Source organism: Lachancea lanzarotensis, scaffold LALA0S13 (assembly GCF_000938715.1).
Source record: "Lachancea lanzarotensis genome assembly LALA0, scaffold LALA0S13, whole genome shotgun sequence".
NCBI classification, from domain to species: domain Eukaryota; kingdom Fungi; phylum Ascomycota; class Saccharomycetes; order Saccharomycetales; family Saccharomycetaceae; genus Lachancea; species Lachancea lanzarotensis.
In genome coordinates, this window is record NW_019212891.1 from 150,639 (window position 1) to 172,576 (window position 21,938).

Consider the following 21,938-nt stretch of genomic DNA (forward strand, 5'->3'; position numbering starts at 1 on the left):
CGAGAGCGTCAAGAAAGCTTTAATTACATATATATTCAAATTTTCTATATAATGCTTGAATTGAGTAAAAGATGAGGTGACAAGCGTCTGACAAGGGATAAAGAGAAGATATGGTGAATCAATGGGGAGGTGGCGATTAGGTAGAATTGTGGGATCATTTTGATGGTCTTACGGCTCGAACACGATGGTTTTGAAACAATTGTGGAAAACGTCACGTGGCCCGCTAAGACGTTTTCATGTAAGTTGAAGCTGGATTATAGTTCAATGTGTTAAGTGACCCAGTTTTGGATAGATCCAACAGTACCGATCATGTAATGAAATTCACAACACTTCATTTAGCGGTCTTCCAGGTCAAATATGCTCGAAATTCGTGTAGGATGATCTGTATCTTCTTTACCAAAACAATCTCAGCTTCAAAGAAAGTTCTATCACACGCTTGTAGAAACATTCTTTTCAATCAAAACTCAAATCTTTAGTGCAGATTCATTATCTTTCTGCGGAGATCTATCTACATACACTATGTTACGCTATTGGTGGTACGTATATAGTGACACATCACCAGCATTCTGCTCAGTATTTCCATGAGGCGTGCTATATATGGCCAATCATCCGTCTGCCCTCAGTTTCCCAATAACCTAATCCTCTCCTCTGCCATTTTCTGTTTCCCCCGTTTCCCATCTATCTCTTTTTCTCTCTTCATCCTGTATCCTTCAAGAAAGTCATCTATTGAAAATCATATATATAGCCAGTTCCCATCATCTCCATCACACTTCAAGAAAGCCCAGCTAAACAAATCATCCACTATGGTGCTTGAACACTCCCCCTACCAGGACCCCAGAACCTGGAAAATGACTCCTGCGATGATCAGAGCCAGACAGCCCTTTGTCAAGAAAAACTTGTTGGGTTTGAGTGCCCTTCTTCTAGTTACTGGAGGCATCTACGTTTATACTTATAGGTTTTTGAACCGGGACAACGACTTTGCAGATGTACCAATTCCCCCTATCGACGCTGCAGAGCTTGAAAAGCTCAAGAAAGAATACGAGGAACACAAACAGCAGACAAGCAACAAATAAAGCTGGTCTTTCGATGAAAGAATTGGGAATAGGAACAATACTGGTCGACTTCCTTGTAAACTAGCCCAATGCCTGTAAATAGATTTTAAAACAAAGTTTTAGAGAAACTCAAGGATTCTGTGAAACCAGCAAGAGGTCGTGATCCAGGCTTCCAGTATGATCTGGTATCGTTCTTGTCTTTTCGTGGATCAATATATCCGGGTCTATATATGTATGTATTTCCATTAAGATTATAACTGGAGATGAACAGCAGAACTCTTGCAAGCAACAAGATACCAATTATGGGTCGGTTTGCACTTGATAATCAGGTTGTACTTGTGGCCGGTGGATCACAGGGACTGGGAAAGGAATTTGCCCGGAAATTTCACCAAGAGGGGTCTAATACCATTACTATTATCGTTAGCAGATCGCGCTCCAAGCTTGAACAGGCCACTCGCGAGATATCGGGCGAACAATTGGCACAGGAACTGACTGGGGGTCTTGAATTGGCCCGTGGCAGCAACAGAATTCTGTTTTCACCCTGTGATGTGGCTGACTACGTACAAGTGGAACGACTACGTGAAAAATTGGATTCTAGCTCACTGAAGCCCACTGTGGTACTACTTTGTGCTGGAGGTTCGCATCCGGAACTTTTCAAGGATTTGAAGCCAGAAGAACTTGAATTGGGTGTCAAAGTTAACTATTTGACCTGCACAAATTTGGCACACGTCGCAGTGCGTCATTGGCAGTCTGCACATCTGGTGTTCTTCTCAAGCGCAACTGCTTTTTTCCCGTTCATTGGGTATTCCCAATACGCTCCACTCAAGCAATCTATCAAGGCATTGGTAGCTATTCTGCGTCAAGAATGTTCTCAGCATCGAATTTCGTGCGTGTATCCGGGAAACTTCGACAGCGAGGGCTATGCCCTTGAGAATGAAACTAAGCCAGCAATCACAAGAGAAATAGAAGGACCTTCTGATGCATTGTCTTGCGAGACGTGCTGCAACAGGATTGTCAAACAGCTACAAATGGGATACGATGATATCGTCACAGATTTCATTGGATGGGTCTTGATGAGCACTGACATGGGCTTAAACAAACAAAATAACGTTTCAATAGGGTGGCCTTTACAGTGGATACTGGGCATTGTAGCGAATTTGATTATTGTTCCGGTCTATATGCTCATTTGCAAATTTCAAATAAGGAAGTGGCATAAGTCTTGTGAGAAAAAAACCTCATGAGGCTAAAACCGTGGGTAATGTTGTCATTTTTACCGTTTTATTAACCCTTGCATCATTCGTTTCTTATCCTTGACCAATCGTTGCGTCACAATCTTCTATTCACGAGTCCTGATAAAATGTATGAACAACATTCCAGATTGAGTGAGCCCTGCTCATTGACAATACCACCAAAACAATTTTTTTTTCATTCCGTGTCAAAATTGAGCAAATGAACTGCTGCTTCGCTTTACTGAGACATGGTTGGGTTCCTTCAAGGTAAACTGCCAGTGTAAAGGTATCCCTTCTTGTGTACTGATGCTTTCGATATGATCATCTACTCGCGACCAGATGTTCGGATAGAAAACTGGCTGAAAGACGTTTTTTTCGAATGCAAGTAATGAATGAAAAAGTTGTTATATAAGAAAATTTTAGAACTCATCGCATCTCCGCGCTACCTCATCGCTTGCCATCAAGACATCAACAGAGCTGGCCAAGAGGGTTTTTGTTTTCAAATCAACCTTTCAAAATGTCGATCTATACCTGTAACACATGTGGGCTGCAGTTTGCCACTGCTAAAGACCAGAGGGATCATATGAAGACGGACTGGCACAGCTACAACTTGAAGAGAAGGGTTGCTGAACTGCCACCAATCACTGAAGCTACGTTCAACTCCAAGGTCAAGGCATTCGCCGAACAAAAAGAGCAACCTGAAAGCAAGAGACAGCTGACCAAAAAAGACTTGAGAAGAAAGGAAAAAGAGGCATTGTTAGCTAAGAAAAAAGCTCTTTTAGACCAGGCCCGCGAAAGTATTATTTCAAACATGCAGAAGGCTCAGGGAGAAGATTCTATGAAGGTTAGCACCCAAAACGATGTTTTAGATCAGGACAAACAGCAGCACGAACCGGTAGATGAAAGGGAATCAGAAAAAAACGTTGAGAGCGAGATAAGTCAAGAAGAAAAAGAAGAAGAAGAACTTTCTCCCGATCAATTAGCGGAAAAACTGATGCAGGAGAAGATAGACAACAAGGTGGATATCCCTCTGAATCACTGTTTATTTTGCAACAAACGCAACGGTTTCCCAACTCTGGATGACGCTTTGGAACACATGTTCAAGTGCCATGGATTCTACATACCAGAACAACAATATTTGGTCGACAAGGAGGGACTTATCAAGTATCTTTCAGAAAAGATCGGTTTGGGAAATATGTGTTTGTGTTGTAACTTCCAAGGACGTTCTTTAGAGGCCGTTCGTGCTCACATGCTGGCCAAAGCCCATTGTCGAATTCCCTACGAAACCGAGGATGAAATGCTAGAAATTTCCGAGTTCTACGATTTCTCCAGCACGTATGCTGACCGAGCTCTAGACGCCGGTGATGAAAATGATTGGGAGGATGTTGGAAGCGATGAAGAGGGTGCAGAAATCGAGGAGGAGGAAGAGGTGCCTCGGGAATTTATTTACAACGATGGCACGGAATTGTATTTGCCAACCGGCATAAAAGTTGGCCACCGCTCGCTACAGCGATACTACAGACAAAACCTCAAGCCTGAGTCGGTGCTTACGGAGGGTCAGGGTACATTGATTGCGGCGGAAACGAGACATTTCGCAGCTGTCATTGATCCAAAGCAGGTAGCAACCCAGAAGAGAGTTTGGCAGACACAGGTAAAGGACATGAAGACTCACGACAAGAGAGCAGCCAAGTTCGTCAATAACCAACCTCATTACAGGGACCAGCTTTTGCAGTAAGCAGGTTTTGTAGCATAGTAATTTTCAATAACGGGTCATCGGATAGAATAGATTTACACCAGTAATAAACAAACTTTAAAAAAAATCGACAAATAAACGGTTTGAGTTGTCATTTACCATTCAGCAAAGTAACCCCGGGTCATACCACTTCGTTCTGGAGTTGTTGGTGCCCTATGGATGGTCACTTTTTAACCCGTCGTGTCAATCCATAAGATCTACACGAGTACGGAAGTACTCGTGTAGATCAATTAATGTATACCTGTCTTCAGGTAACGCTCACATATCCACTACGGACAAAAAGCATTGAATCCCCATAAGCAAGACCCTGGTGACCCCAATTGGCTCAATGGGCATTCTTTCAAAGACAATAGGGCTTCTGGCTTTACAGATTGTGGCAATTCTGACATTTTCAGCAGGTTTTTTCCCACAGAAATCGTTTCTGAAGGGCGATGCTCAGTTTCTACATCTTCCAGAGGAGCAGCAAGATGTACAACCACGATTTGAAAAGCTCGTGCTTGTTGTAATTGATGCTTTAAGAGCTGATTATCTCTTTCAAGATGAAATGAGTCAGTTCAGCTTTGTACATGGATTGTTGAATGATGGCCATGCTTGGGGTTATACTGCATACTCAAATCCTCCTACTGTGACACTCCCCAGGTTGAAAGGTATAACCACAGGATCTACGCCTAATTTTTTAGATGCCATATTAAATGTTGCTGGAGAGGACTCTTCGTCTAGCTTAGAAGAGCAGGACTCTTTGCTGCGACAATTCCGCATCAAGCAAAAAACCATCAACTTCTTTGGTGACGAAACATGGTTAAAGCTCTTTCCTCGTCACTTTTTTGATGTAGTCGATGGCACCAATTCTTTTTTTGTAAGCGATTTTGAAGAGGTTGACTATAACGTTACCAGACATCTGCCGCGACAACTGGCATCTCAGGAATCCTGGGACGTCATGATATTACACTATTTGGGATTAGATCATATTGGACATAAAGGTGGCGCATTTTCTACATTTATGCGTCCTAAGCATCGCGAAATGGATGCCGTAATCGAGCAGATCTACAACTCTGTTGACGACAATACATTGATATGCGTGATGGGGGATCATGGAATGAATGACATGGGAAACCATGGTGGTTCGTCTGCAGGTGAAACTTCGTCAGCAATGGCTTTCATCTCGAAAAAACTAGCAGGGTTCAGCAAACCGGTGGCTCAACGAACTGAGCATATTCCTATAAAAGCCAAAAGTGAAGATTACAAGTATTTGACAAAAGTTAATCAAATTGACTTCGTTCCCACCGTAGCAACACTTTTCAATCTTCCCATACCCAAGAATAATATTGGGGTCTTGATTCCAGACTTTTTACGCTTGTTCTCGTCGCACGAAGCACATATTAAAGTAATGGATAACTTTGAGCAAATCTCAAGTGTTGCTGGGCAACCGTGCAAGGAACTAGGAAGCACCGACGCTCATATTGCGATGATGAGAGACATTCAGGCTCGCTTAGCGAAGACTGCAACGAAATACGATTATAAGCTTTTAGGCATCGGCTTTACATTACTAGCCTTTGCGACTTTTGGCGTCAGTAAAGTGTGTTTGGAGAGCTTGCAAATTTCTGTCTCGTTCCTGATTTTGATTGTTGTTTGTTTCTTGCTCAGTCTGAGTACGTTTGGGAGCAGTTTCGTGGAGGAAGAGCATCAATTGTGGTGGTGGGCATCCGTAGGGTTTGCACTGATCTCGCTTGCAAAGGCACCGCGCCAAACAGGTTCCATTTTCCTGGCCTCCGTCGGCCTCAGATTTATTCGTGGCTGGAACAATAGCGGTCAAAAATACATCTACGAGCACACCACCTCAGAACTCCTGAAGACACACAGCGAATGGCAATGGATTCTTAATGTTTTCACAATTTTAGGTTCGTCTCTGGTACTTCGTCAACAACCTACATCCTCCATCTTGGCAGATTTCCCACTTTCAGCATTGTGTCTCGTCTACAAGGCCTCATGGAGCGTAGCAAATGGAGAAAATGTACCTCTTTGGCTACAAAAAGTGGTGTCGAACATCGTTCCTGGCGTAGCGAACGACTTGAACCCGACGGAGGTCCTTAAAAGTCAACTTGTTCCGATGGCCAGAATATTTTTTTCCTGGGCAATTGCGCAAGTGTTCATTGAGCTAATGGCGCATAAGAGAGAGTGGCCGCGTCGTCGAACTTTAATAGAGAGAATCCATCCCATCATTACGCTGATTTTGATATTCCAAACCCCATCTACGAATATCCCACAGTTTCTGGTGTTCCAAATCATTGCTCCTCAAATAGAATCGCTATGGCATCAGTTGTCAGACTCCAATGTCACTGCTTTGATGACCGTTGGGCTGATTTTACAACATCTGACGTTTTTTCAATTCGGAGGTACTAATTCGATTGCCACTGTTAGTCTAACTAATGCGTACAACGGAGTCTCCGAAAATTACAGTATTCACGCTGTAGGATTCCTAATGTGTTTGAGCAACTTTGCACCCTCGATCTACTGGTCTACTACATGTTTAAAGATGCTATTGCAACGGCAACCACGAGTTGTACCAAAAAAATGGCAATTTTTCGCAATTTCACGGTTACCAGCGCTATTTTTTTACTGCATTTTTGGCTGCTTTCTTCTGGGATCCTGTTTTATCCTGCGTTACCACTTGTTTATCTGGAGTGTGTTCAGTCCCAAGCTGTGCTACTACGTCAGTTGGAACCTTTTCATGAACGTGGTGATCGGATGGACCCTGGAGGCTGTAATTATAGCCATGAGTTGATGGTAGTTTGGGGGATGTCTACCCGAACCAAAAGTTGATCTCAACCCGGTCTAGCGATGTGCTTTCGACCCGGTGGCTTTTTTCATCAGTTCACTGGGTCAAAAATAATATTATTGATGAGAAAACCTCGAATAGATTGAAAAATTCATTATAAAGCCCATCTACCGATCGCACGAAAAGACATCATAACGTCCGATGCTACGCCGCTTCCCAATTTCACAGTCTGTAAGATTACTTTCCAGCTCCCGTATTGCTTTTCAGCAAGCGAAAACGGGCTCTGAAAAGGTCATTTCCAGCTGTCCAGCTGGTACAGTGTTGAATTTGCAAATCAAAAAGTCCGGCAAAGAACCCGTGGCTCTGGAGGACCACGAATACCCAGAGTGGCTTTGGAGTGTTCTGGATGAAGATGCTCAGCTCAAAATGCTGCAAAAGGACCCGTTAAAATTGCGCAGAAAACAACTAAGAACTTCCAATCGTCAAAAAATCAAACAAAACAACTTTTTGTCTGAAATTTGATCGACTAAGACTGATACACTCACAAAACACTCCTGTATATATACACATATTCTAGCATACCATCAATTTCAGCTGGATGGCTGTCGAAGGTCGTGAACTCATCTCCTGTTGGGTCAGAGCCTGGTCACTGCCAACGTTGAGGGAACATTACCATTCACTTCTATAAGATATTGACACTCAAGTCTCAGTACCATCACCTACAATCATCACATCGGCTTTCATCGACAAGATAATTGGCCCAAGAAGCTGGATTTAGGTGCCAATTAGAACCTGAACTTATGCTTCCAGAGCAGCATCCTATTTTCAAGAGCCAGCCATTTGAAGCTGGCTGTTCAAAGCGGTTTGTTTGCCATTCTGCCAAGCAGGATCGAAAAACAGTGGTTGTGGAGAAAAACAGTATAAAATGGTGTTTTCCTGAGCACTCTGAGTACCACTACGCGAATTTCAGTGCAATTGTAAACTACCACACAGCCATTCTGAACGATCTTGGTACGCTTCTGTGCCTTCATAACGATCAGGAATTGCAAATTTTATCACTGGAAGGCATCTCATCTGGAGATTCATTGAAAGAATACAAGTTTTCGGTACCAACAGGCATCAAACAAGTGCTGTGGCACCCCAATGGTCGCCTCGCTTCGTGTATCGTCGTTCTCTCGCGTAACGATGAAATTTGCATGTACGAACTCCTCAGCGATGACATCTCAGTGCCCACTGGCATTTGGAACTCCACTTCAACCAGCCAAAAGCCTGGGATAGATGCTACTGTGAGAGATATCGTATCGATGTCATTCAGCAACGATGGTATGACTCTTTACGTGATCAACACAAGTGAAGGTGCAGACGTGTATTCGATCTATCCTTTTTTACCCTCCGAAATCGAGGTAACCGAGGAGCAAGTCGATCATAGTTTCCACAAAGCACTGCTCCAGTATAATGGTCTTACAGAGGGTGATTCTTCTCAACTCAAACGTTTTGTCACTAAACAGCTACGATTCGCATCTCAAGTTCGCAGTCTCGCCCAAGACCAATCCAATAATTTAGAAAAAGCCACAAAACTGCTACTGCCCATATCAAACGCCTTCCGAATGTCCGTACTACAAGGTCCGCACACAATCAATCCCTTTCCAGAACGTCTCTACGATGCAACTGCAGTACAATTAAATACACTAAATTTGACTGACGGGACCAGCGAAATTCTTCTGATATCCTTCGACGATGGAACCATCCTTCAATGTTTCAGGGATTCGGAACCTGTCATGGCTTGGGAATGTAGCAATGAAGCTTTGAACAATTCGCTGATCACACTTAGCGCCTCGAGAATACCAGGTCTGATATCGACAGTATCTAGGACTGAGTTCGTTGTTTTATCACCCGAGAAAGCTACCTTAGTCGACGTTTCAAATCTCACGAAGGCAATTAACCAGTCCTTGCTTGATTGTGATATTGCAGTATTACTGGGTGCCGATCTAAGCGAACAAATACACGAACAAAAGGGTTCATTCGATAGTTCCAGTTTATGGTCAACAGAGCAAGATTATGTTCTTCTATCGAGTAATGCCACAAGTCACTTTGTTATTCCATTTACTAAGAGAAAGCCTCTTCTTCAAGAGGCAGGAAACACTGCCGCCTTGGTTCAACGACGCCCATACGAACAGCCAATTACTGAATTGTTAGCTCTGAACAAAAGATTGCAAACACTTTTGAAAAGTCCTTTGTCGACAGCTATAAATTCCGAGCTCCGACACAGGAAACTTGATGATGCATCTAATGAGGAGCAGCTTTCCGTTTTGACCGGCATATCCAAAGAGTTGCTGAATCGAGTCATGGTAGCTCAGACGTTAGCGCTGATGCTTCATACCCGTCTGACAGGACAACAGCGTGAGCTTACAAGTCATCTCGAAAAGGTGTGTGACGTTGTTTCGAGAAAGAAAGCGATTGATGAGAAGCTTACCCCCCAGCAAGAGCGATGGAAGAAGGTACAAAATACAAATCAAAGCATTAAAGAAAGATTCACTACACTACAAGATAAGCTGAAGACAATTTCGCTGTCCGATGAATTGACATCCAAATCTATTTCACGTACCGAAATGGAATGGTTCTTGGAGGTGAAAAATCAGGTCTCAAAATTCAATCGGTTGGTCTGCTCTCAGCGTGATTTGAACGAGACGCTATCGCTTTTGAAGTTGAGATCGGGGTATGTTGATGTCGACAATACCACAACAGCAGAAGCGATGGACACTGCATCTTGGGAAGCGCTACGCGAACAACTCGCCAAAGATGCCAGAATAATTGCGGAGTGCCAATCACAGCTTGAAAACGTCTCGAAAGAACTCGAATAGCATATCTAGCTGGTCATTTGTTGATGAAAAAACGCACCACGCCACAGAAATAAAGAGGGAGAAACTACCATAATACAGTTTAATTCGTTTTTTATTTGAATAGCCAATAGAGAATATTTACAGGAAACCGTGCTATACCAACCAAAGCAAGCACTAATACAGTATTTGATTGCCCTTTTACAAGCTTAAAAATCCGTCACCCTCCCGTTGAAAGAATAGTCTCCGTATCTTAGAGGATCCTGTTTGGGCCCACCACGTTCACCTGTTTTAGGATTAACGTCACCTTCGAATTCAGGAATAGTTTTGGAGAATTCTGGCGAGAATCCTCCTATGTCCGTTTTCAAAAATGGAGAGTTCGCACTTTCCTTTGTGTGGTCCTCTTCTATTTCTTTATTGTAAGCATCAATAGCCTCTTGAGACTGAGCTATACGTTGAAGGCGTTCAAACTCCTCCTGCTCTTCTTTAGGTAGTTGTGGAGGAGAAGGTCCTCTTTCTGACATAAAAGTGCGCGCAAAAGTTGCTGGTCTAAAACCTAGATGAGGTTGCAGATAAACTGGCTTAAGAACATAACGTTTAAGCATTGCTAGAGTGCTATGTGCGAGGTGGGTGTGAGGCTACACTTTTGACTAACTGTGGGTGTAGTTGATGATGTACTCATTAGTATTCTAATATTGAAGCATCGAACTCACGAAGATTAGATGTTTAACCAGAACATGTAAAACCTACCCACTCTAGGTCATTGGCAGATTGTGAATAGGTTAATCTAAATCTGGTGCAAGGTTGGGCTAAAGAGATGCCTGAACGCCCTAGAGACATTCCTTGAAGGCTGAAAGCAGAACACTAGGGCCCCGTCACGTGATCAGGATTCTCTCATGTTGTAGTGTCAGTGGACAGAGGTGCAGACCAAGTGCCAGTCTTTGGACGACATGCTATCAAGTTGAGAACTTATTGAAAGTGAATCCTTTGGCTAAAATTTCTGCTCGTGAAATTTTCCGCAAAGAACCCGATCATGAGCATAAAAACCTAGCAATGTTGAAATGTCGATTCAGAAAGCGAGGATGAACCCAATATTGAAGCGGCTTTATACGCTTCTCAAAAAATGAGTTTCATAGCATCGCATGTTTCAAAGCACTGCCGATATTTACAAAAATGGTGATGTCAGTGACTTAGTCTAGCTTTGAGATGTTCGAAGCTTTGCTCAAAATCGATATGAGCAAGTCTTGAAACTCTGGTCTATGCTATTCAGAGGAATAGTGCTGGGCTTACTGGCTTCTTAACGACCTTTTGATCATAGATCACTTTGATCAGATCCCGTCGTCTGTATTTCCATGCCGTACTAGATGATTTACTTCATGCACTTCTTTACGTTGTAATACTGATTTAGTGCAGCCAGTTCTCCCGACACCACTTATCCCAAGCTATTTGTACATCATTCTCGAGAATTTGCTACATTCAACTGGTTTGTTCTTTCTTAACTCAATATTCGACACAGTACGATGTTTTATCGCTTTTATCTGATGCATCTCGTTCGGGCAGCTCTTCTGGAAAAAGAAAGAAGTCCATGTTGGTTGAGATTGACGTTTCAATTCCTAGCCTCTACCCCATCGTTCTCATAATATTCCCTTATGACACTGTCAGATCCTCTTCTTATGTGTAAGGTCAGATTGGATGCCAAATAATATTCTACACGTGATCTGACGACAGCGACAGAAACTCGAACAATTCACTGTCACTGGTGCTGAAAGCACCGTAAATCGTAAGCAGCTCAGCTCCGACGATGGCAAGCTGATCTGAAAATTGGCATTTTCTTTCGAACTTGTGAGACTGTCTCACGTTTTGTTAGCTGTACCATGAAGCGATGACTCTGACCTCGTTGTAATAGTAAACTGCATTGGGCAGCCATTGAAAGCAATGAGGGAAACAAAGCCTCTGAACAAGTTTTGATGACAGTACACTGTTCTTCGGCCAACTGATGCGCATATTATCCTAAAGAGCGAAATTTACCGGATCTGCTTTGTCCAGCCCAGTTGAGCTGCAAATTTAAAGCTAAAGGAATTCTCGAGGTCTCTGGAGTTAAAATCTCAACTGCTCGTACGGCATAAAATCTGAAGAGATTTAGCTTCTGCTCAAGCATGGACCTTCACGCATTTCCTTAGGTTATATATCAAATGCCATCGTTTCTTCCATATGACACTGCGAATGGAAAAAACGGAGAAAATGGCGTGATAGAAAACCTGTATTACTCACCACCTAAATAATAACCATTTCAATGACGATAAGTGACAAAGTACCTTGCGTCAATCATGAATTGCGAGAGTGAGGCTTAATTAATCGTTAACGTTCGATTTTTCACCCAAAAAAGGTCCTGAAAAAGCGATTTTCATTCACCCACTAAACTGCGGCCTCTCAATTCACTAAATTAGCAGTACAACTACAATAAATACACTATAAAAACAACTACTGTTCCTCAACCAGCGCATGGCTTAATCACTACTGCCTCGTATTAAAGTGTCACTTTACAATATTTTTTAAGATTCAAAATATACCCTGACACGATTTCAACTTGGACTGAAAAATTAATCAATAACGTCTAATAGCTCATCGGGAACAGCGATGAGCTTGAAGTTGATTGTCAAAATAGTTGTTAAAACAGCCTACAATTAGTCTTCAGAACCACAAAATGACGCTGATTAAGAGAGTTTATGTGGGAGATGTCATTGAGGAGCATAATGAGAGTCTTGCGGAGTTGAGACCACGTTTTGAGCGGTTTGGACGCTGTTTGAACGACGGCTTTGAGAGTCATGGCCATTTCGCTTACATATCCATGGAATTCAGCGACGAAAACGCTTTTTTGAAACTTAAAAGTAGTCTCAATGGTGTCAGATTTAAGCGCAATGTGCTGAGAATTGATCTGGCGAAACCTAGTTGGCAAGAGTTGAGGGAATCCCAAAAAGAAGAAGACCAGCAAATCGCAGCAGAGAAAGAGAAACAGTTACTCAAACAACAGTGGGAATACTACAAGAAGATAGAGAACATAAACATGAGCTGGGCTGACAGACAACAGGTTATGAGTGGCAGAATACGTCAAAATCCAAGGCCCAAATCACAGCTGCGAAATGCCACGTTTAGAATTATGCAAGACGATGGCCATTTAAAGGTCTATAAATGCTACAAAAACAAGCTATGGGGCTACGAACGGAACAAGCAACCGCAAGATCTGGTGGCACGCTTCACACAGCAGCGTCACTGGAGAGACGGAACCGGCCATATCGTCGACAAACTCGACTACTCGCGGGCATCGTCGTGGAACAGACGGACCCTACAAGAACCAATTCAAAGCGAAAATACTGACAAAATGTCTGATACAGAAGATGTGGCTCCTGATAAAACTCACGACGTTTTGGAGGATCTTTTGGGCGGATATGACTTCGATAAGCCTCTGCAATTGCAAGAAGATGAAGATTTGAGTAATGGAGAGGAAACTATTACACATTCTCGCAGCGAGACTAAGAAAGACAAAACTGAAGATATTGAGGAGTCGAAGTCCGCTATTTCAAAAGACGACAGCGAATCTGAAGATGAATTCGTTCCCAGTTTCGGAGGCGACACAGCGAAACCCGAGGTCAACGATGTTGAGAATCTGCGATCTTTATTTAACCCTGACGACGCCGAAAAGTCGAGTTTCAAGATTTTAGGTGAGCCCAACGAAGACATCGATGTGAATAAAGCAGTCCCACTGCATGTCCGACCAACAGAGACGGTTACGGATGACGCAATGGACGAGAGCTCTGCGATTCCTGCTCAAGCCACCGCCAGAGGTTTATTCTTCCCCCATTTTTCATCGCCGTTTTTGCATTCACAATCTCAATTGGCTAAACTCAAGACTTCAAGTGACCTTGGCGAACTTTTCGCCAACTGGGATACTCAATTTTGGGAGAATCGCGCTGCCTGGACAAAAGAGATGAAGCGTAGAAAGAGAGACGCGGTAAGACAACATCGCAAGAAGAATTCAAAATCGAAAGGAAACGGGATTCTGGTATAAACTGTGTGTTGTTTGTATATCTTTTCGTTAATAAAATTATACAGCGGAGAGTCGTATTTTTTTTTCTTTTTATATTCAGAACTTGGAAGCCATTTCAACGGCTGCTGCACCCCAGTCCTCACCGTGGTTGTGCATGGATTTGGCCTCGTCTAGACCAGCTCTTGCCAATGCTTGCTCTTCCGTCAAACAAGTTAGCAGACCGAAAATCACCGGGATGTTGATCGAATCCTGTAGACGCATCAATGCTTGCGTTGTAGCATCTGAAATGTACTCAAAATGCATGGTACTTCCTTTGATCAGGACACCGATAGGAATGACCACATCAAATTGGTGTTTTTCGCTTAGTTTTTTAGCTCCATAGGGAAGTTCGAATGAGCCAGGAACGGTTTCAACAAAAATGTCTTCTTCCTTTACACCCAACCTTACCATTTTATCGATTGCACCTTTTACAAGTGCATCGATGACTTGTCTATTCCATCTGGCATGAACAATACCCACCTTAAGGCCGGAACCATTGTATTTTTGGTCAGGTTGACCCAAACCCTTAACGGCCATCTTTTTAGCGGTAGTCAAGGAAAACAGCGAATTTCACGTAGAAACAGGATCCCTTATAACTTCGATAACTGTTCCCTTTTAAGTTCCAATGGTCTACCAGCAGCATCTTATATAGATATTACCAATTTAACCGTACCTTAGTGAGTTCGGAGATCATATTAAACGAGCTGCTGAACGACACAACCAACTTTGGGATCATCCGTTGAAGAATATCTTATAGGCTCTGTTCTCAATTTAGCAGATTTGCCAGTTGAAAGCTCCTTGTGAATTGTCTTTGTTGGGAACATATGTTTGCGTGTGCTGAGAACCAAAATTTGAGAAACAAATCCTCCTGGAATTGAAGAGTTCCTCATGAACAATGGGCAGATCTGAGCCTAACTTCACAATTCTAGGATATATGTGGACTCCGAAACAGCTGGAAAGTTGATGAACTCCGATCACAACAGCTTTCCGTGCATGATGATGAGATCTTAGCATCGGGGCATCGCGGTGCTATCTAGCAATGAGAAACTGTGTATGAAGACTATACGTGAAGTTCAACCCCGGATTCCTAGACCTCGTTCCATCCTATCTCTAATCATCTCTAATCACACTTGTTTAAGAAACCAGACCTTGATTATGGTGGTATTCATCAGTATCGACCATTCTTAATTAAAAAATCAAGCATGACAACAGCACATCGAACAGTTGTGTGCCATACCCAAGCATTCACACTACCACACAACGAGCAGATTCGACATTGAGAGCAAAGTTAAATACCTGGCCGTTTCGTGTCTCTTGTTTTTTTAAGCTTTGGACCTGTAAATTGTAGTCAATCATCTTGTCTAAATAGTATATCAACTACTTGTTCATTTTTTGAAAATAAAACTCGCCCTAGAAGGGCAGAGCCATACAAACCTTATTGGCTTCTTCGGCCATCAATTCTCCAACCACCCCTTCATTGCAATCGACCCTCCAAACCAAATGGTCCTGCCCATCATCCTTGGCCTTGGAGTTACTACTGCAGCCCTAACGGTGCGATCTGGATTGCGGGCATGGGAAATATATAAAAGACTAACGCCGCCCATGATAGCCCAGCTTAACGGACTGCGAATATCCACTTCTGAGGCCCGGTTCCAACGACAAAGTTCGCTTCGATATGCAGATTTGAGTCCGCAGCTAAAATCTCGACTTGATCAATATGGCGGTGGGTTTTACCCAAAAATGACAGAATCTGAGGCTCTATTGATCCTTGGTATCGATGCTCGCGAAATTTCAAGCCTGAACTTGGATCTGTTAAAACGCAAGCATCGCCGGGCTATGCTGCAAAACCACCCTGATCGTGGCGGAAGTCCGTTTCTGGCAATGAAAGTCAACGAAGCTCGAGACGTTTTGGGTCATAGCATCATGTTGAAGAGGTGAAGGATCTATCCTGAGTTACTTCAAGGTAGTATGGCCCTTACATGCTCTCATTATTCAAATTCCATGTACAATAGCACTACGATATTCAAGTTTTCGTGGAACTCACAGGTCGTCGATTCTACCATTGAAAGAATGCCAGTCTTCGATACAACTGGTCTTTATATACTGTTTACAGATTCCAGATGAGCATTGACACTATCGCTAGTGATGATCAAGGCTGTATGTAATATATATATCTATATTCAATTCCACAACATACTTATATGTTCATTACAGCTGAAGAATTGCACAACAATCGCACCACGATTGCGTTCTTCCAGCAGCCGGCTCATCGGCTCAGTTACATGCTACAACTGACAACAACCGAATCGATCAAAGCCCGTGTCAGCTTTAGATTCGATGCCACAATCGATGGTTCTATCTCTAGTAGCATTTTCGAACAGTTGAAAACAACGGCTGGAACAGACTCGAGTCAAAAAGATCTTCAAGTGGATACAATATACGTGAGTGTTTTGATTGCTGGTTATGAAAAGTACCAGAGATCTAAATTGGTGCGCTGTAAAGTAAATGCAGACCTAAAGGCAGAATGGATAGAACTGCCGTCCAAACTGTTTGGTGTCCCAAAAGATCAGCCAACGGTAGACGTTTGTGAAATTTGGCCCTTTACAGATACAATTCCAGTACTACATAATCTTGTCATTTCTACACAACCTGCTCTTTACGATCGACTGTTAGAGCTGGATGACCCTCGAGACAGACTTCGATTTGTGATATTAAAAGCTGGGATTGGTGAGGCCTCAGTAATACACCTTGGAGACGAATTGCTGGAGCACTGGTGCACCGTCTTGGACTGTGGGCAACACTACCAAGGAAAAATCGATCAAGAAAGTACCAAGATTCTGTTTGTAAAGGGAGAGCGTCTACAAAATGGTCTTGCTGAACTTCATTCCGATAAGACCGCGGATGTGAAGCTTCTTCAAAGCGAAGTGCTGGAACTACCACTCAAGGCGCTTTCCGCTCCAGCTCATCCGGATTTACTGCGACCAAACTGCTCAGAACACGAAGATGAGTCGCTGTTTGTATTTGGAGACGCATCCACGATGATGGCGCTTGGTCTTAGTAGCGGCTCCTATGTTACTTTGAGCCATAAAACCAAAACTAAAGTTGCAAAGGCAATGGTTTTTTTGGCACCTCACAACTTTCAGCCAGGTACCATATATGCAGGTCCGCGTGTCATGGCGCTGTTTAAAAATGTGGAAAGCATCAGCCTCGAAAGATGTGTGTTTTCAGCTAAAGATATTCCAGTGGCTTCGTCTGTCGCCTTGACCAGAGTCGGATCATGGAACAACTGTCAGAGAATCTACGAAAATGTGATATCCAAAAACTTGACGAGCTTTCTGACACAGCGACAGCGGATTCTGAAAGTTGGAGATCTCCTTCCTATAACTTTTGATTCCAAGTTATCGCCTTTTTACTCAGACAGTTTCATAGAAATTGATTTGACAGGTCAGCCCGACTCTATGGTTTGGTTTCGGGTTGAAACTGTTGAACTCGAAGAAAATTCGCTATATGCTGGTGAATGTACAATTGATAGTAAGAAAACGACGCTTTTAACACAAAATTTGATCTCAGATCTTCCTCTGTCATTGTCACAGTGCAATTACCTGACCTATTATGATCTTCCATCTGTTTTTGGTTACAACTGCTCGGACTTTGACTACTATAAACGGTTCAGCGACATTGTAAAAGTGAGTAGGAAACTCCAAGATCAAGGGAGATCGCGTCCAATTGCGATTATTCTTCACTCCAGCACTGGAGGTGTAGGAAAAGGCAGTTTAGTGAGATCCGCTGCGCAACACCAAGGTCTGCATCTTATTGAGCTGGACTGTCTCTCCATCAATTCTGCACAAGGCTCTGCTGAGGCCATGAAGAAAACGATTGGCTATATCAGAGCCAAGCTTGAGCCCCTGCTACCGTTTGTGAAACCTTCCATGGTGTTTTTGCCTCATTTAGATTCACTTGTTCAGAAAGAAGATGAACAACAAGATCCCAATAGTTCAAGGTTAAACAGATATTTAGCCCTTGAACTAGCATCGCTGATTGATCATTGTACATCTCAAGGTGCAGTATTCATTGGTTCCGTACATGAGATCAGCGGCCTACCGGAAGCTGTTCTATCGAAGGCTCAATTCTGCATCGAGGTTCCTGTACCTACGGAGGCTCAGAGAGTGCGCATTTTTCAGTGGTATTTGGATGATTACCAATTAAACTATTGCACAGGCGAGCTAACGCGCTTTACGCTGGACAGTAACGTTTCTTTAGCCAAACTATCACAGCGATCAGCAGGTCTATCTCCGTGTGATATAAAGTCAGTCGTGCTAGCCGCAAAGTCATCAGCGTTAGATTATGCCATCTTGAAGAAAGACTGCAGAGAAAAGTATTGTTTACAGGGCCATGTTTTGGCTATTAGTGAAAGCGAGCTTTTATCTGCGATTGAATCGGCGCGAGAGGAGTTTGCCGACTCGATCGGCGCTCCCAAAATACCCAACGTCTTATGGGCCGACATTGGGGGTATGAACCTGGTAAAAGGCGATATTATGGATACCATAGACTTACCATTAAGACACCCTGAAATGTTCAGCTCTGGTTTGAAGAAAAGAAGCGGAATATTGTTTTACGGCCCTCCTGGGACGGGAAAAACGTTACTCGCCAAAGCGATTGCTACCAATTTTTCACTTAACTTCTTCAGTGTTAAGGGACCAGAGCTGTTGAACATGTACATTGGAGAATCGGAGGCAAATGTTCGTCGAGTTTTCCAGAAAGCCAGAGATGCCAAACCTTGTGTTATATTTTTTGATGAACTTGATTCTGTTGCTCCGAAACGTGGCAATCAGGGTGATTCAGGTGGTGTGATGGACCGTATAGTCTCTCAGCTACTTGCCGAACTTGACGGTATGAGTACAGGCGGAGACGGTGTGTTTGTCATTGGAGCCACAAACAGACCCGATTTGCTAGATGAAGCTCTCCTAAGACCCGGAAGGTTCGATAAACTGCTATATCTGGGGATACCTGACACCAATGCAAAACAATTGAATGTTCTGCTAGCCCTGAGTAGGAAGTTTACGCTGGACAAAGGCGTGGATTTGGCGCGTGTGGCCGAAATTTGTCCATTCAACTATACAGGCGCCGATTTTTACGCCCTATGCTCGGACGCGATGTTGAATGCAATGACGAGAACATCACGGCTTGTGGATGAAAAGGTAAGGGCTTATTGCAAACAAACGCAGAGACAGATTTCTACACGTTACTGGTTTGACAACGTAGCTGCAGAAGAGGACTCGAATGTGATAGTGCAGATGGACGATTATTTGAAGGCACAAGAGAATCTAGCGCCCAGTGTATCAACTGAGGAGCTTGCACATTACCTGAGAGTGAAGTCTAATTTCGAAGGATCGGATCTACGGTCGTAAATGGTTGAATATCATAAGTTCTCATGTATGCGAAGTATTCGTAAGCTTTTTTTTTTGCTTTTTTTGGCTTTCAAGTCATCTGAAAACATACACAAGCTCTCTGTTTTGTAGGTGGATAGTATACCCATGAAACTAGTCTTCATAGTATCTAGCATGGTCATTTTAACTTCATAAGAAAGTTCAAGGCTTTGTTGAGCCTAACCTTTACTGTCGCTGTCGCTGAAGCTAATTGGTGATAGCATTTCATACGAATGGCTACATTGGAAAAATAGGTCTAATTGAATCTGTAGAGGGCTGGCATCATCACTAGAGCCAAGATTACCAATATTTTGGGATTCTGAGGCTTTCTGGAGTATCTATAATCACTCACTGTCTGCTTCAGTCAATTACACTCTCTTCAAATAAGTTTTGGGTTCTCGTTCTCGTTGGTAGCTTCTGTACAGGATTAGAAGGAAACTGCTGATAAGTCAGTTAATGGACTAGAGGACACGAACTACACGAACAATAGAAGACAAAAGAAGACTTTCAAGAGGTTGAGAGTCAATTGGTGAATTTCGGGAAGGCACTAAAGGTAATTTTTGGGCTGGAAAATGGTTTATCAGGCTAAGCCGTTCGATCCAATCACGGTAAAAGCCTCGGGGAAAAACCGCGTAGCATATTTTTACGATGCTGACGTTGGCTCATTCAGTTACGGGTCATCTCACCCTATGAAACCACATAGAATCAGAATGACCCACTCACTGATTATGAACTACGGACTTTACAAAAAAATGGAAATATATAGGGCTAAACCAGCGACAAAACAAGAGATGTGTCAGTTCCACTCTGACGAGTATATCGATTTTTTGTCTCGAGTAACGCCGGACAATCTGGAAATGTTTCAAAAGGAAAGCGTCAAGTTCAATGTTGGTGACGATTGCCCTGTTTTTGACGGGCTGTATGAATACTGCAGTATATCGGGAGGTGGCTCCATGGAAGGAGCCGCAAGACTCAATCGCGGGAAATGTGACGTTGCGATCAACTACGCCGGCGGGTTGCATCATGCAAAGAAATCAGAAGCATCGGGTTTCTGCTATCTCAACGATATTGTTTTGGGGATCATCGAGCTATTGAGATACCATTCAAGGGTCTTGTACATCGATATAGACGTGCACCACGGTGATGGTGTTGAAGAGGCGTTCTACACGACTGACAGAGTCATGACCTGTTCTTTTCACAAATACGGGGAGTTTTTCCCCGGCACTGGTGAGCTGCGAGACACTGGTGTCTCTAAAGGTAGATATTACTCAGTCAACGTGCCACTGCGTGACGGAATTGACGACTCCACTTACAAGTCTGTTTTCGAGCCGGTTATTGGCAAGATCATGGAATGGTATCAGCCTTCCGCAGTAGTTTTACAGTGCGGTGGTGATTCTTTGTCTGGTGACCGATTGGGCTGCTTTAACCTTTCGATGCGTGGCCATGCCAATTGTGTCAACTACATGAAGTCATTTGGTGTTCCTATGCTTGTGGTTGGTGGAGGTGGCTACACAATGCGTAATGTGTCTAGAACGTGGGCTTTTGAGACCGGGATACTCAACAACGTTATTCTAGACGAGAATTTACCTTACAACGATTATTACGAGTACTACGGTCCGGATTATCAACTTGACGTTAGACCGTCTAACATGTTTAACGTGAACACTCCTGAGTATTTGGATAAAGTACTCACGGGCATTTTTGCCAACCTAGAGAATACCAAGTTCGCTCCCAGCGTGCAGGTCAATGATGTTCCACACGATCGAGAAGATCTGGGCGATGTCGATGAGGACACCGCAGATGCGAAAGACACAAGAGGTGGTTCCCAGTATGCGAGAGATGCAATTATCGAGAGAGACGACGAGTTTTGAGTAAATTGAAGGTGTTATCAAGCCCAGAAGCGCAGCAATGCATGTATAATCATAGGGCGTCTCAACAGCGACTCATGCGTCAAAAGTGATGTAAATATAATAGATGAAAAGAAAGCGAATGAAGGCTCATACCCTCTTTCATAGGAAGTCCAAAGGAACCGATTTTTACTAAATTTTGGTGTTTAAATCCACACTTACTTTCTTTTCGTTTGCATCTTACTGGCATTATACCTCACATCATTAACGCATTCTAAACCCAAACGACACATTCGTCAATGATGATGTGCCATGCGTTTGAAGAGTTGTAATATCAATTCATTCGCGCCCGCGAATCCCTTGACGGAACCACAGCGTTTTTCATTTGATTCTACAGCTCTTTTCTTCCCTAGTGTACGTAACTGGAGTTCACCAGGTTATTCCACCCAATACAAAAATCGATAGGATTGCAACGGTAAATCGAATGGAAGCCCAAAAAAGAGATGCTCAATAAAGATTTGAGCTTACAATATCAAAGACGAGCCTCGTTTACACTACCGAAACTAACCTTGTTTGTCATTTGACAAGCTGTTCTTAGAGGATCATATCGTTGTCGTTGGGATCGTATCGTTATAGACGTTGTGGTAAAGACATATAATATTAATTGAAATTGGACCCAGCCGGACATTTAAACGTTGACATGGCTGGTTCAACCGCCCGAACAAGAACAGTAAAACGTCATTGAGCCAGCTTTATCGTTAACAAGTATTAATTTCTTGCTGTGAAAATTCTACCGTTCAGTGACTGTAAGGGGCGAAAAGCTCTACCAACCGTTTGATCTCGGACCTGCTCTAGGCTAATGCAGTGACAGAATAAGTGGAATAATGCTGGCTCGAATTAATCATACGTAGATCAATCCTGGCTGTGCTCCCAT

The 21,938-nt window shown here is 43.1% G+C and overlaps 12 protein-coding genes across 12 annotated transcripts; 10 read left to right on the top strand and 2 right to left on the bottom strand.

The window, feature by feature from the left end:
- Positions 1 to 803: 803 nt before the first annotated feature.
- Positions 804 to 1,073, top strand: COA3 (LALA0S13e01816g1_1; the record flags this gene model as incomplete). The annotated part of the gene is made up of 1 exon (XM_022772988.1): positions 804 to 1,073. One exon carries the CDS (start codon positions 804 to 806, stop codon positions 1,071 to 1,073), a length of 270 nt encoding a protein of 89 aa, XP_022630938.1.
- A 281-nt stretch (positions 1,074 to 1,354) lies between these two features.
- TSC10 (LALA0S13e01838g1_1) lies at positions 1,355 to 2,293 on the top strand (the record flags this gene model as incomplete). The annotated part of the gene is made up of 1 exon (XM_022772999.1): positions 1,355 to 2,293. The coding sequence occupies one exon, from the start codon at positions 1,355 to 1,357 to the stop codon at positions 2,291 to 2,293; it is 939 nt and encodes a 312-aa protein (XP_022630939.1).
- A 505-nt stretch (positions 2,294 to 2,798) lies between these two features.
- On the top strand, positions 2,799 to 4,016 carry REI1 (LALA0S13e01860g1_1; the record flags this gene model as incomplete). The annotated part of the gene is made up of 1 exon (XM_022773010.1): positions 2,799 to 4,016. The coding sequence occupies one exon, from the start codon at positions 2,799 to 2,801 to the stop codon at positions 4,014 to 4,016; it is 1,218 nt and encodes a 405-aa protein (XP_022630940.1).
- Positions 4,017 to 4,362: 346 nt separating this feature from the next.
- On the top strand, positions 4,363 to 6,816 carry LAS21 (LALA0S13e01882g1_1; the record flags this gene model as incomplete). The annotated part of the gene is made up of 1 exon (XM_022773021.1): positions 4,363 to 6,816. One exon carries the CDS (start codon positions 4,363 to 4,365, stop codon positions 6,814 to 6,816), a length of 2,454 nt encoding a protein of 817 aa, XP_022630941.1.
- A 195-nt stretch (positions 6,817 to 7,011) lies between these two features.
- Positions 7,012 to 7,332, top strand: MRPL37 (LALA0S13e01904g1_1; the record flags this gene model as incomplete). The annotated part of the gene is made up of 1 exon (XM_022773032.1): positions 7,012 to 7,332. The coding sequence occupies one exon, from the start codon at positions 7,012 to 7,014 to the stop codon at positions 7,330 to 7,332; it is 321 nt and encodes a 106-aa protein (XP_022630942.1).
- Positions 7,333 to 7,610: 278 nt separating this feature from the next.
- NUP82 (LALA0S13e01926g1_1) lies at positions 7,611 to 9,671 on the top strand (the record flags this gene model as incomplete). The annotated part of the gene is made up of 1 exon (XM_022773043.1): positions 7,611 to 9,671. The coding sequence occupies one exon, from the start codon at positions 7,611 to 7,613 to the stop codon at positions 9,669 to 9,671; it is 2,061 nt and encodes a 686-aa protein (XP_022630943.1).
- Positions 9,672 to 9,856: 185 nt separating this feature from the next.
- On the bottom strand, positions 9,857 to 10,252 carry SDH8 (LALA0S13e01948g1_1; the record flags this gene model as incomplete). The annotated part of the gene is made up of 1 exon (XM_022773055.1): positions 9,857 to 10,252. One exon carries the CDS (start codon positions 10,250 to 10,252, stop codon positions 9,857 to 9,859), a length of 396 nt encoding a protein of 131 aa, XP_022630944.1.
- Positions 10,253 to 12,351: 2,099 nt separating this feature from the next.
- Positions 12,352 to 13,713, top strand: NOP8 (LALA0S13e01970g1_1; the record flags this gene model as incomplete). The annotated part of the gene is made up of 1 exon (XM_022773066.1): positions 12,352 to 13,713. The coding sequence occupies one exon, from the start codon at positions 12,352 to 12,354 to the stop codon at positions 13,711 to 13,713; it is 1,362 nt and encodes a 453-aa protein (XP_022630945.1).
- A 75-nt stretch (positions 13,714 to 13,788) lies between these two features.
- RIB4 (LALA0S13e01992g1_1) lies at positions 13,789 to 14,268 on the bottom strand (the record flags this gene model as incomplete). Its single annotated transcript, XM_022773077.1, has 1 exon — positions 13,789 to 14,268. One exon carries the CDS (start codon positions 14,266 to 14,268, stop codon positions 13,789 to 13,791), a length of 480 nt encoding a protein of 159 aa, XP_022630946.1.
- Positions 14,269 to 15,231: 963 nt separating this feature from the next.
- MDJ2 (LALA0S13e02014g1_1) lies at positions 15,232 to 15,669 on the top strand (the record flags this gene model as incomplete). Its single annotated transcript, XM_022773088.1, has 1 exon — positions 15,232 to 15,669. The coding sequence occupies one exon, from the start codon at positions 15,232 to 15,234 to the stop codon at positions 15,667 to 15,669; it is 438 nt and encodes a 145-aa protein (XP_022630947.1).
- Positions 15,670 to 16,013: 344 nt separating this feature from the next.
- PEX6 (LALA0S13e02036g1_1) lies at positions 16,014 to 19,139 on the top strand (the record flags this gene model as incomplete). The annotated part of the gene is made up of 1 exon (XM_022773099.1): positions 16,014 to 19,139. The coding sequence occupies one exon, from the start codon at positions 16,014 to 16,016 to the stop codon at positions 19,137 to 19,139; it is 3,126 nt and encodes a 1,041-aa protein (XP_022630948.1).
- Positions 19,140 to 19,729: 590 nt separating this feature from the next.
- On the top strand, positions 19,730 to 21,028 carry RPD3 (LALA0S13e02058g1_1; the record flags this gene model as incomplete). The annotated part of the gene is made up of 1 exon (XM_022773110.1): positions 19,730 to 21,028. One exon carries the CDS (start codon positions 19,730 to 19,732, stop codon positions 21,026 to 21,028), a length of 1,299 nt encoding a protein of 432 aa, XP_022630949.1.
- Between the last annotated feature and the right edge of the window lie 910 nt (positions 21,029 to 21,938).